The sequence below is a fragment of the Amblyomma maculatum genome, chromosome 10, assembly GCF_055883805.1.
Source record: "Amblyomma maculatum isolate TAMU_Amacu chromosome 10, ASM5588380v1, whole genome shotgun sequence".
Taxonomy (NCBI): Eukaryota; Metazoa; Arthropoda; class Arachnida; order Ixodida; family Ixodidae; genus Amblyomma; species Amblyomma maculatum.
In genome coordinates, this window is record NC_139353.1 from 130,498,774 (window position 1) to 130,512,860 (window position 14,087).

The window sequence follows — 14,087 nt, forward strand, 5'->3', positions numbered from 1 at the left end:
AGGCCGCGAGCTCTCCGTTTTGTGTGTGTTTGCTTCTTCCCTCTCCCCCTTTCAACTCCGTGCGCTTAAGCACTTGGTGTCTCGTTCCTTTTCGGTGGCAGACATCGGAGTTCGGTGCGGCTGGCGGGCGTGCTGCATGTTGTGTATGCTGGTGTGTGTGTGCGTGTGCCAGCGCCTGTTCGCTATTAGCTGTGTGCATGTAACAAAAATGCGACAGCAAACCTACAAGAGCTTCAGTCTGACCGTCGGCACAGAGGAAATTACTGTGTGCCACTGCGGGTGGATGCTGCCTCTCCAGCCTTGGCAGCGAACCTGATGATCGATTGAGCTTTTCGGGACTTCTGCCCTGGGTGGCCCCGGCCAAATCTTCACCATTGTGTAGAAACTGTAGGCGGATCGCACCCTCATCATGTCGCCTCATCGTCACGCCCGATCACCAAAACCGTGAGCGTGAGACTTCTTGTCGGGAACTAGCACTTGCGAACCTCAGGATATTGTTCACTTTATTATTTTGATAGAAACTTAATTTTCCTATCAGTAAATTGGATGGTTATTGCCAGTATATGTGATATTTTTCCATACATTTCGTTGCTAATTTGTCTTTTGCTCCAGAAAGTTTTACAAATTTCAGTGGGTGGATTGGGTCCTTCGTTGTTTAATAATATTATTATTTGCACCACCTAACTAGCTTCATGCTTGATTTGGTTTAGGGGTAGAGCTGTCACTGTCATGACAAATGCCATCGGACATGTTTTTCATTTGTTTTCTCTTTTAATTTCAAAAGCAACCACGAGTTAGGCGCGTTCGCTTATTTTGCACTGCAGTCTCTGCTTATAAGGTAACACCAGTACTTCCTGACAGCCTATATATACTTTGCTAAGGTTTAGGAATTAGCAGCAGTCCCAGCAGTGTGTGGTGTATCATCGTACGGTTTAGAGGTACCTTTTCGGGGTATCGACAAACCTTTAAATTTGATTTCAATAGTCTGGTTCGATTAATAGCCGTTCTCTATTTATTTTCTTTAGCTTCCCAAGTAAACAAGCTCAAACTAAAAGAATTTACTGGTTAAAGCTCTGTGTGCAAAAGAGTAGAATAAAAATGTAATATCTAATTTAATACCTTAATGTCTTTCACCTTAGCTTCTCGTGTAGACAGGTAGGTCTTTTATTGTGTTCAGATGCCTCATTAGTTTGTTATAGTATCGCGCGTAAATGAGTAGAATCTCAATATTTACTAATGCATGAGCATATCTTTCACCCCCGCATACCCACGTAATTCAGGCCCGTCTTTGAGTGATTCCATATAGGCAGGAAAAAAAAGAAAACCTGTGGTTTCGAAGCTGTTTTCCTCTAAGGTTCGAAATAAAAGGGGAAATTCAAGTTTTCCTTGGCAAACTTGATTCAACATGCGGGAAGTTTAGCTGGAATACTGAAATTGTCTTGTGTTGTAATAAAGTGTTATGCTGAAATGCAGATATATAGATCTATAGTTTAAAACCTATATGGCATGCGGGCTGGATCTTTAAATCAGGAATTGGGTAGATAAGGCACATCTGACTAGACAGATATGCCTTGTCTGGTACTCGAAATGAGGAATTGGGCAGATCAGCCATATACAACCAGATATGCCTTATCTGGTACTCGAAATCAAGAATTGGGCAGATATGCCTTATCTGGCCTAGGTCTGTCCTAATATACCATATCTGCTCAATTCCTGATATACCTTATCAGGATATTTTTATAAGTCCAGATAGAGCATTTACGTACGCAACTTTTGGCAGGAGCGGCTAAATCGTGTTTCTCCTTTCATATGGGCCCCGCCAGGATGTTGCAGTGATTATGGAACTCGACTGCTGCACCCAAGGATGCAGAACCGAATGCCAGCCGTATTCCGGCCGCTTTTTGAAGGTGGCAAAATCAAGGCGCTAGATTGCTGCCTGAAGTGAATGCACGTTAAGGAACCAGGTGGTAGAAATTTCCGGGGTCCTTCCTTCAGTGTCTCTATAGCCTGAGTCGCTTTGAGACATTAAGCACCACTAGCGTAATGAAACATTTCATACGGGAGGCTTATATAGAAATTAGTCTGCCAGGAACATTGTATCCACATTAATCTCAGGCCACACGACGATCATATATACGGCTTGCCTAGGCGGGGCTTTATATGAGCAGGTAGCATAAGCTGTCGCGTCATAAAATTATAGGCGTAGCTCAAGTGTCCCAAGTTTTCTTTTCCTTCGTTCATACTTATAACTATATGACGCTTTTACCTTTTCTCTATGCCCGCTGCAGTGTTCCAGAGGTAGAGCGTTCAAATTCTCTGGTCGTGGAAGCGCAATCGAACATGCTGCCGCTTTTCTATGGAGAAAAACACCTCCGCGCCCATTACCTAAGCGATATTAGCGCACGTTCAAGAACTCCAGGTAGTCGAAATACTCGATGTCCTCCACTACAGCATCTCAGAGCATCTCTAAGTCGGTTTGGGACGTTAAATCCTATAATCTAAACTAAACGTTCTATGCCAGCACTGGTAAGCTGATTTTGATAAGCTTTATTTGTCACTTTCTAGTATGAAAAGATATACGGCGACAATGAACTACTGTTCAATTCATCCTATTATGTGCTGCAGACAATTAGACGCTTTGTGATCATCATCATCATCAGCCTGATTATACCCACTGCAGGGCGAAGGCCTCTCCCATATTTCTCCATTTAACCCGGTTTGTGCTAGCTGCATCCACTTGAACCCTGCGAACTTCTTAATCTGATCCGCCCACCTAACTTTCTGCCGCCCCCTGCTACGCTTTCCTTCCCTTGGAATCCAGTTTGTTACCCTCAGCGACCATCGGTTATCCTCTCTTCGCACTACATGTCCTGCCCATGTCCATTTCTTCTTCTTAATTTCCACTAGAATGTCGGTAACTTGAGTTATTTCTCTGACCCACTCTGCACGCTTTCTATCTCTTAATGTTACCCCTACCATTTTTCGTTCCATAGCTCTCTGGGTTGTCCTCAACTTAAGTAGAACTCTCTTGGTTAGCCTCCACGTTTCAGCCCCATAGGTGAGTACAAGCAAGATGCAACTGTTGTATACTTTCCTCTTGAGCGATACCGGTACGCTGCTAGTCATAATCTTCGAGTGCTTGCCAAATGCGCTCCATCCCAATCTTATTCTTCTTGTTATTTCTTTTTCATGGTCCGGATCTGCGGTTACTACCTGTTCTAAGTAGATATATTCGCCTACTACCTCCAGTATTTCGCTACCTAATGTAAACTCCTGTTCCTTCCCGAGGCTGTTGAACATTACCTTAGTCTTCTGCATATCGATTTTCAAGCCTACCTTTCTACTTTTCCTGTCTAGGTCATCAATCATTATTTGCAGTTCATCTCCCGAGTTGCTTAGCAAGGCAATGTCATCAGCAAATCGCAGATTACTGAGGTATTCTCCATCTATCCTTATCCCTAACTGCTCCCATTCCAAGTCTCTGAATACTTCCTCTAAACAAGCTGTGAATAGTACTGTGGAGATTGTGTCTCCTTGCCTAACTCCTTTCTTTATGGGAATTTTGTTGCTTTCTTTATGTAGAACTATGGTTGCTGTGCAGTCACTATATATATCTTCCAGCACTTTCACGTACGGCTCGTCGACCCCCTGATTTCGCAATGCCTACATCACCGCCGAGGTTTCAACTGAGTCAAATGCTTTTTCGTAATCAATGAATGCTATGTATAAGGGCTGGTTATATTCCGAGCATTTTTCTATCACCTGATTCATGGTATGGATATGATCGATAGTAGAGTACCGTTTCCGAAACCCTGCTTGATCCTTTGCTTGATTGCAGTCTAAGGTTGTCCTGATTCTATTAGCGATTACCTTAATAAATACCTTATACGTAACAGACAGTAAGCTGATTGGTCTGTAACATTTAAGGTCCTTAGAGTCCCCTTTCTTGTGAATGAGGATAATGTTTGCATTCTTCCATGCTTCCGGTACCGTCGATGACACCAGGCACTGCGTATACAGGGTGGCCAGTTTTTCTAGCACGATATCCCCCCGTCCTTCAGCAAATCTGTAGTTATCTGATCCTCTCCAGCTGATTTCCCCCTTTTCATAGTTTCTAGTGCTTTCTTGACATCGTCCTTCGTCACTGGTGGAACGTCTGACTGTTTTTCCCTACCGCCAATCTCATTACGGTCCTGAGTACTTTGGCTACTGTAGAGATCTGTATAGAACTCTTCGGCTACTTTGACTATCTTTTCCATATCAGTGATGACGTTGCCCGCCTTGTCCCTTATCGCATACATCTGGTTTTTGCCCATGCCCAATTTCTTCTTTACCGCTTTAAGGCTTCCTCCGTTCTTTACAGCATGCTCAATTTTCTCCATGTTATACTTCCTTATATCGGGCACCTTGCGCTTATTGATTAGCTTTGATATCTCGGCCAATTCGGTCTGGTCTGTTGGATTGGAAGCTTTCATACTCTGTCGTTTCTTAATCAAATCTTTCGTCCCCTTAGACAGCTTACCGGTACCCTCTCTAACTATCCTACCGCCTACTTCTACCGCGCACTCAGTAATGATTTCTCTGAAATTATTGTTCCTTGCCTCTAGGGTAATGTCGCCATCCTCAGTTAGAGCTGAATACCTATTCTGTAGCGAGATCCTGAACTCTTCTGCCCTCCCCCTCACCGCTAATTCGTTGATGGGTTTCTTTCTTACTAATCTATTGCGTTCCTTCAGATTGAGGCTAATTCGGGACCTCACCATCCTGTGGTCACTACATCGAACTTTCCCGATTACCTCTACATCCTGCACAATGGCGGGGGTTGAACACATTATGAAGTCGATTTCATTTTTAGTCTCTCCGTTAGGACTTTTCCATGTCCATTTTCGGTTCTTCCGTTTGCTGAAGAAGGTATTCATGATTCGTAAGTTATTGCGCGCTGCAAACTCAACTAGTAACTCCCCCTGCTATTTCTAGAACCAATGCCATAGTCACCTACTGCCTTTTTTTTCCCTACCTTGGCACTGAAGTCGCCCATTAGTACAGTATACTGCGTCTTTACTTTTCGCATTGCCGATTCTACATCTTCATAGAAGCTTTCAACTGCCTGGTCATCATAACTACATGTAGGTGCATAGGCCTGTACAACCTTCAGTTTATACCGCTTATTAAGCCTACCCTTACAAAAATAAATATTGAATTTCTGTTACGCACGTAATGTGGTTTTGATGTGTCATCAACCACTCAAAGGAGATTCAAGATTAGATGTGTTTTAACATCAGATCCGCAACAGACTTTCCTTTGAGATCACACAAGAAGTTTTGTGCTTGGAAAACGCAACACTATTTTTGGGTAGGAGCTAATGTGGAAATACATTGACTTTCTGAAATGAGGAAAAGTATACATCACTAAGTAAATATATATTCTTTCCTTGTTAACTGCACACTTTCAGAGCGCTATGTTTGCATTTCTGTTTAAGCATATGTAGGATGTTGCCTAAGAAACAACTTTTATGTGTTTTAACATGAGATCCGCAACAGACTTTCATTTGAGATTCCGCAAGAAGTTTTGTGGTTGGAAAACACAGTATTTTTCTATAGGAGCTAATATGGAAATGCATTGACTTTCTCAAATTAGAGAAACTATACATCACTAAGCGAATGTATATACTTTACTATGTTTTCATTTCTGTTTAGCATGCACTGTAAAAACAAAAACAACTTTTTGGACATTTGTTTCATTCAAAACACGCTTACACCCTGAGTCTTGGGTGTTTGGGGCGCTCCGTGGTGTTTGTCTTTTCTGTCGTTCAATGTGTTAGCCCGGTGAAACCAATATGAATAACCAACTAGGCCCAATTCTCGCCATTTCAGGAGTCTTGGGTGTTTGTGCCATTGCAAATCCCTTCTTGCGAAGCGAAGGGGTGCTATGTTTGGACAATATGCTCTAGGGTGTTACGGGCAAGGATATTGTTGTGTACGCGAACCGACGCACTGCCACACCGCCTCCAAGCAAACGGACGCACGGCCGCTCCATTTCCAATGCCTCCTTGCACCTGCGAGCAGGCCGCTTCGGAAAGACCAGCAGGGGTAGCCTGCCTGCGCCGACGACGACGCGCGGACGTAACCCGAGCCGTGCGTTGCCTCGGAACTGGACCGTCCTGGGAGCATGTCCACGACCAGGGCACGAGAAGCAATGCCTTCTTTATAATGCATGATATTTTGCGTGTTTCTTAAGCTTTCGAGCTCCTTCTTGCTCTGCGTATAGATTAGCCGAGCCCTCAGTCATCGCATCGCTTCCCGAAATGTTTAGATACAAATAAGATTTAGTTACCAGTAAAATAGTGTTGGCGCTGCTGCGCTTGCCGGTATTGAAGCTTGGTCGCACTTTTTTTCCTTAAAGGTTCGTGCTACAGCTCCATGTTCAGCGAAAATTACGCCCAAGGTAGCAACCACCGAAGAGCCAGCGCTCATAAATTTGCCAGCGATGCCAAACTCGACATGTTAAAATGACTCCAGTGGAAAAATAGTGCGCATAGGTATTCAGAACATTAGATGCAAGTTCTAATGGTCAAGAAGTTGTAATTGTTAGATCAGCCGCAATGGCCTGTACACTTCGAAACATTAAGTCCCAATCTTATGAATGCAGTCCAGACATAAGAAGCAAATACGTTACCAACGTTACAAGTCCCGAGTGGCCGAGTGGTTGACTTCCGGCCGCCGTAGCGAACGGACGTGTTATGTTGGGCTCCGTTGGAGCGGGTACAGCGGTCATGTCTGGCCGCGGAAACAGGCTTTTTGTTTCGGACAGTGATTATCAGGTTGTACTGCCAAGTTTGCCTACAGGTCGATTTGTTGAAAATACTGTTTTTTTGCACGGTGACATCAGGGCCCGCCCATACCGGGTGGAAGACTTTCGTGATGCGCTTGCTCCGCTTTCGCTCATGCCGGATGTTATCGCCCTGGGGGCGTACCGCATGAACCACGTCTGGGCCGTGACCTTCAAGGACGCTGACTCGATGAAGAGGATACTTCGCTTTGCAGACCTGGAGGTTAAAGGCGCTCGGTGTCTCGTCATCGATCCTGCTAACCGAGACGTCCGAATGAAGGTACACTGGTTGCTGCACAGTGTACCAGACGAAGACGTGCGGCTCGCCTTTGCTGCTTTCGGGAGGGTGACAGATGTTGCAAAGGAGAAGTGGAGAGCACAGGGCGTGTCGGATAAGGGTTCAACAACAAGACTTGTGACACTCAAGTTGAATCCAGGTGTCAAGCTCGACGACCTTCCGCATCAGGTGAGCGTCAGTGGCGAATTGGCTCTAGTGGTAGTGCCTGGCAGGGCCCCGCTTTGCCTGCGCTGCCAAGGTACAGGTCACATACGGCGTGAGTGCCGCATTCCGCGATGCAGCTCTTGCCGTCGGTTCGGACACGAAGAGAGTCAGTGCACTCGCACATACGCAAGCGTCACCGGTCCCGGCAAAAGGGATGAAGCGTTCGAGCTGTACATGGATGAGGCGGACGCTGAGGAGACTTCGAAAGCAGGAAAAGGACCAGCGGACAAGGAAGTATTGCAGCCTAATCTTCAAGTCCTTGTGCCGCAGAAGCCTAGTGTTCACGCTAGCCCACCGAGCAAACCAATAGTTACCGACCAAGAGGATTCTGCGTTGGATAACGCGACGAACGACGACGAATCGAGCATCGAGGGCGCCGAAGCACCCGCAATGGACGTTACTCAGGGAGCAGCTGGCGTCGGTGCCGGTGTACTTCCCGGAAAGCGGCCGCGTGACCAGAAAGATACCGAGAGTGAGCAACTGGACGGCAGTGGCAGCGGGGAGCCGCCACCAAAAACAAATGGGGAGGAGACGGCCGGCCGTCAAATCGCGGCCGAACCCGAACGTCCCATCCGAGTCAAGGCAGGCGGTGAAACCGCCTCCATAATCCTTTGGCCTGTGTGGCCAGGTGGACTCAGTAAAGACGGTGCTGGCTGTGATCTGTACGGCGCCTGCGAAAGACTGGATTGGGGAACGCTGGCTGGAGGCTTTATGCACTGTGAGTTTAGTGTTTTGTTAACCGCCACGAACTCTTATTAGCGGGGCTTTTGTTACTAAACATGGCGGTTAATCTCGATGTAACACTTTTTTTTTTTCGATGTAACACTTCGTCTAGCATCTTTAAATGTCCGGGGTTTGGGAGCAAGAAGACGACAAAGTCAGCTGCGACGCCTAATTCTTGAAAACGACCTTGACCTAATCGCTATCCAAGAAACTAAGATTGAAAGCGAAGAGCTAACCGATCGTATGGCGTCGTCCTTTTCTTCTTTGTATGACGTATGCGTCTGCCATTCCGTCGGCGCGTCGGGTGGCTGCGTTTTATTTATTCGTAAAAGTTTAGGCATCAACGTTGCTTCCGTTGTGGCTTTCCAATGCGGTCGCCTTCTTGTTGTTGACTTTTCGTTTTCAAATTATAGTTATCGTGTTGTCTGTGTTCATGCTCCGAACGCGGTGAACGAGCGCAGAACATTTTTCGAAAGGCTCGAAATGCATCTTAGGTGCGACAAGGTAGTAATATTGATAGGAGACTTCAACTGTGTTTGTTTCGCTCAGGACCGCGCAAAAAATTTGCCAGTGAGGGATAAGAGTGCTCAGCTGCTGCACTCTTTAATTAATGAGTGTAATCTCGAAGACGTTGGCTATTTGTTCTCTTACGACGCACACCCTAAATACACGCATTTTCAAAGGGATAGCCACGCCAGATTAGATCGAATTTATGTCTCTGTTGAACTGGCTTCATTGTGCACAGAGTATGACGTTAAGCCCGTAAGCTTCAGTGACCATTGCTTAGTAATTGGAACATTTGGCAGGAAACAGCGGAGGTCACGATTTAACTGGCACCTCTGGAAATTTAACGTGAAGCTTTTAGAGGACGACAGTTTTGTAAGAGAGACAACGAAAGAACTCGATAAATTACTTTCGACGCAGGCCGAAAGCTATATAGTTGAGTGGGAGGAGCTAAAGCAGAGAGTAAAGCTTATAGCTATCAAAACTGCAAGCGCAATTCGATATGAGGAAAAAAGAAAAGAGAAAGAAATGCACGAAGAGCTTGAGTTTTTGCTTAGCATGGATAGCATCCAGCCGGGAAGATATGCAGAAGAAATAAAAGCCTTGAAACGACAACTTGAAAACATTGACACTGAAAAGTATAAGGCAGCAGTGATAAGAGCAAGGTCGGAAAAATTCTGGGCGGGGGAGACGCCAACTAAGCGAGCGCTGTCAGATGAGAAACGGCACGCGTATCAAAAGGAAATACGGCAAATTGACAACCGAGGTGCTGTAACTAGTGACCCTGCTACTATCAAAAATACCTTTATAGAACACTACAATGAATTGCTTGGCCGTAAACGCGAAGTCAAAAATGGCTTTCAGGCAGAATTTTTGCGCCAAATGCCAAAGCTCGATGAGGATGTTAGAACGCGTCTAGAACGACCCATAAGTTTGACAGAAATAGAAAGTGCGATAGACGACCTTCCAATGGGAAAGTCGCCAGGACCTGATGGGCTTGGCGCTGCTTTCTACAAAGCATTTAAAGATTACACAGCCCAGATTTTGCTTAAAGTGCTAGATGAGTCATACGAACGTAAGCAGGTCCCACCTTCGTTTTCTACCTCGCACATTGTTTTGATTCCGAAGTATGATTAGCCAGGAAAACGCCTGTTGGTGTGTTCTTATCGGCCGATAAGCCTCACCAACGTGGATTACAAAATATACATGAAAGTGCTGGCGAAAAGGCTTCAAAGTGTAATACCGAGTCTGGTTGGGCCACACCAGACGTGCGGCGTTAAAGGTCGAAGCATCGCAACTAATGTGCACGTGGTACGAACTGTTTTGGAGTGTTGTGACGCGATTGGATCTCGAGTGGCAATGATACAGCTGGATCTCGCCAAAGCATTCGATCGCGTTTCGCACGATGCCTTGTTCGAAGTATTGACACAGTCAAACATAGGGCGAGTGATTGGGGAAGGTGTTCGAATGGTGTATGCGAACTGCACGACACGGATAATTGTGAATGGAGAGCTCACTGACAGCATTCGTGTGCTGTCGTCAGTGAGGCAAGGCTGCCCCCTGTCACCCCTACTGTTTGCGGCCTACCTCGATCCTCTCTGCCGGTCTATCATAAACAATGAACGTATAACTGGTTTTATGCTGCAGTCAGCACAGGTCAAAATGCTGGCATATGCAGATGACATCGCTGTATTCTGTTCAAGCAGAGAAAGCATTCAAGAAGTTACTGCCCTTGTTGACAAATTCTGCCGACAGACAGGCTGTGAAGTAAATTGGGAAAAAAGTGCCGGTTTCTGGCATGGAGACTGGGATGTTACGCCTGAATACTTTTCTCGTTTGCAATGGTCAAAATTGCCGACCCAGTATTTAGGCGTGTCGCTTGAATCGTACCAAGATCCCACCCCATTCTGGGCTGGCCAAGCAGAGAGAGCGAGAGAGAAAGCTGATTCATGGCAGGGCAAGCCGTTGTCAATGTTCTCACGCGCTTATGTGTGCAATGTTTTCCTTGTGGCAAAGATATGGTACGTAATGAATGTGCTTTCGGCGACGCGTGTTAGCATTCAAAAAATTCATCGTGTCTTTGCCGTTTTCATGTGGGCATCAACATGGGAAAAGTGCAGCAGAACCAACCTCTTTCTGCCTGTTAAGGCGGGGGGCTTGGGCCTTGTGCATCTCTTTTTGCGACAGGTTGTCTCGCGTTTTTTTTTTCCTTCGTGATCAAAACGACAAATTCTTGAGGACGGTCATGCAAGTACGACTGTGTAAAATGCTTCCAGAATACGTTGTCTGTTCTGGTCAGAATATGAGTGGCGCTTTAAAAGGGTACATGCGCGAAGTTGTCTTGTCTTTCAGAATGTTGCATGCGCGTTTTCAATGGAATACTTGAGCAAAGTGTGTAAGAAGAAGCTGTACAAAGATCTTCTGGATGTGATGATACCGTTGCCGATTTACCGTGCACCACACCGTGGAGGCCCCGGACAGGATGTCCTAAAGCGTGTAAAAAAGATGCCAGTTAGGCATTCAGTTAAAACGTTCTTCTTTAAGCTACATTCCAACACATTACCTGTTACAACCTGGTTATATGAAAGAGGCTTATTCGTTCCCTGGACAACAGACTGTCTCCTTTGCAAAAAAACAGACAATCGAGCACGTCTTTCTGGATTGCTGGGACCCAGGCTTTCACTGGGATGTTCTCCAGAGAACACTAAAGAAAGACCTTCCGTTAGATCCGTATGGCATACGGTTCCTTCCAATCGAGAGTGAGGGTATTCCTTTGGATTTAGTCATGGTCCTGAGCCTCCACAGCCTGTGGAAAACAAGGATGCAAGGGCAACATGCAGATGTCAACACGCGTTCTGTACGCGAGAACTTTATCGAGAGTGTGCTGCTCCTTAGAGAAACGTATCGGGTGCTTTCTGATCCACCTGACTGGATCAGTGTGCTCGATGAACTGGCTGTCCTCAAAAAATTTTAAACCTTTCGTGACAGCCGAAGTCTAGTTGTTGCGAGTTTTACCATTATGGTGGATCTTTTTTGAATTGATGTGAACTCAAAACAGGCAATAAAGAAGAAAAAAAGAGTGGCCGAGTGGTTAGCGTAGAAAGCTACGGATTGAGAGATACCGAGTTCGAATCGCGCCACAGGTGCAGTTTTTTTTCGCTTAGTTTTAATTTTTTTTTATTTTTTAGCCTTTTAATGTAGTTGAGGTGCTTCGCTACGTTTTAGCTTTTACTTTTTATGCAAAAGTGAAAGCCATCAGGCGCTCATGAACAACACACAAGAAATGCACACATTAGGTACCAACCAGAAACACGGTGGCCAACTTTCTTGTGAAACTCATCAAAAATTCATCAAGAAAATGTACAGAAATGTTAATGTGCATGATGAGAAATGTAATTAACATTTAATCAGAAACTCATTAAGCTTCTTTGTAAGGGTAATTACGATGCCTGCATCCCTCTGATTAATACTATAGAATTCATCTATATTACCCGCTATATACTTATTGACAAGGAAACCTGCTCCTAGTTGTCGCCTCTCTGGTAAACCTCGATAACACAGTACATGCCCATCCTTCAGTACAGTATATGCCTCATTCGGCCTCCTAACCTCACTAAGCCCTATGACATCCCATTTCATGCCCTCTAGTTCCTGTAACAGCGCTGCTAAACTAGCTTCACTAGCTAGGGTTCTAGCAATAAACGTTGCCAGGGTCAGTTTCCAATGGCGGCCTGTCCAGCGGAGCCAGACTTTCTTAGCACCCTCTGCTGCGTCACAGGTCTGACCGCCGCCGTGGTCAGTTGTTCCGCAGCCGCTGGTGACTGAGGGCCGGGGTTTTATGGAGCTTATCATAGGAGGTTGTGGCCAATTACTGCACCAGGGTGGCCAACTCCTGTTCTGTTGAGGGAGTGCGTTGCCGGAACTGTTCACCGGCATCAGGTCGCACCCCAAACTTGTATATGCAATTCCATCGACACGCGGATTTTTTTTGTCATCCGGTGGAGAATTGCGCGGCACCGGGATTTGAACCCCGGTCCTCTTGCATGCGAGGCGGATGTTCTACCTCTACGCCACCGCTGCACCGCTTTGTGATACTTCAACTTGTGGTTTCTGTGCTAAACTTAGCCTAAATGTTCATGCATGTGAGTGGTGGAAGATAATGAATCCTGGATAGTTATCCACGTGCGGTAGTGAGGCGAAAGAATTGAATTCTGCTGTTCGACTTCGCCGGATGTGGTGTCCTGATCGCCTCTGCGCAGACAGATCATGTACCCACAACGTCGGTAGGTCGTCTCGATGTTTGCGACTGTACCCAACTAGGACCAGCCCTCTTTCTGTGGGCTTCTCACATTCATAGATTATTACTTGTCGGGTAGGACATTGACTGACCACTGGCATCATTGTGCCCTTTTATACTCCTAGACTGAGATTCAAGATATGACTCCTTGCGCTGTCATCAATAGCTTCTGCAACAGGCATGTTCATCTCGTAATTCTATTTGGAGGTAGTTGCGACATAACTACACTATTCTACACTACACGACTACACGTATCCTGGGTGCAGTATTTTAAAGAATGCTCGTGTATATTTTTCTTCTAAGTGCAATGAACGGATTTGCCGCCATTTCCAAAGTCCAGCAACCGCTGCCTTTATAGTATAAGACTAGCACGACTATTCTGATATTCGGGTCAGGGCCCTCACCGAAATTTCCATTGCCATTCGCCAGGCCAGCTACACCGACTAAGTCCTTCCGGAATCTCCCGACAACACGGCCGTCTCTATGCTCTGGGAAAATCTCGCAGTGTTTGTTCACTTAGGCCCCAGAGCCAAGATGTACGGCAGCTGCCGAACACAAACGAAGCAGCATCCGCCTCGCCCGCCATTACTGAAGTGCGGCCGGATGCCTCCACAAATGCCAGAAGCAAACGTGCACAGTGACCCAGACAATAAACACGTGTTTCAATCAGTCTTGTAAGTGTGTATAGCTGGTGTAAAACTAGCATAATGTAGCGGCACCCTGGAGCGATGTTTTGCACAAAAACTCATTTCTGCCTATACATTGTTCATCTTTAGTTTATTCACCAACAGAAAGCGTTTTCTCTATATCATATTTGTGCAGAGCTTCTTGATCTCCAAGAGGCGCTTCGCTTCATGAGTGCCATTGAAATGCTTCTCACGGCCAATATGTTCAATGCCTTCCAGGTGACAAAGCTACTTAGTCGCGTCAAGAGCAGCGCAGAAATATGCAAAAATATCTAGCGGCACGCATACCGCAACCAATTTGTATTGAATGAATTCCGCGTGGCCTTCTAAGCTCTAAAAGCCCTCAGTATTCTACATCCCGCCTTCCACCTCAACCACGTCATCGCCAAGCCTTCTAAAATTGGATAATGCTACCCTCCATTTAACAAGAAAGGAGCATCCCCGATGCCGTACACCTCTTCTACTCATACCTCCGTGAACTGTCAGCCTCCCCCGCGGTCTAACCAATGCAAAGCAGGTGACACTTTAGAAGATATGAGCTAGGGTG

At 45.9% G+C, this 14,087-nt stretch overlaps 1 protein-coding gene across 1 annotated transcript; it reads left to right on the top strand.

Moving 5' to 3' along the window:
• The first annotated feature begins 6,722 nt into the window (after positions 1-6,722).
• On the top strand, positions 6,723-13,816 carry LOC146177461 (uncharacterized). The gene is made up of 2 exons (XM_084581568.1): positions 6,723-7,751; positions 13,677-13,816. Exons 1-2 carry the CDS (start codon positions 6,740-6,742, stop codon positions 13,814-13,816), a joined length of 1,152 nt encoding a protein of 383 aa, XP_084437694.1. The 5' UTR covers positions 6,723-6,739.
• The last annotated feature ends 271 nt before the right edge of the window (positions 13,817-14,087 follow it).

Coding starts and splice junctions, on each gene's coding strand:
- LOC146177461 (XM_084581568.1), top strand. CDS start 6,740: ATGTTGGGCTCCGTTGGAGCGGGTACAGCGGTCATGTCTGGCCGCGGA. Junction 7,752..13,676: donor TCAGGGAGCAGCTGGCGTCG/GTGCCGGTGTAC, acceptor ATATTTGTGCAG/AGCTTCTTGATCTCCAAGAG.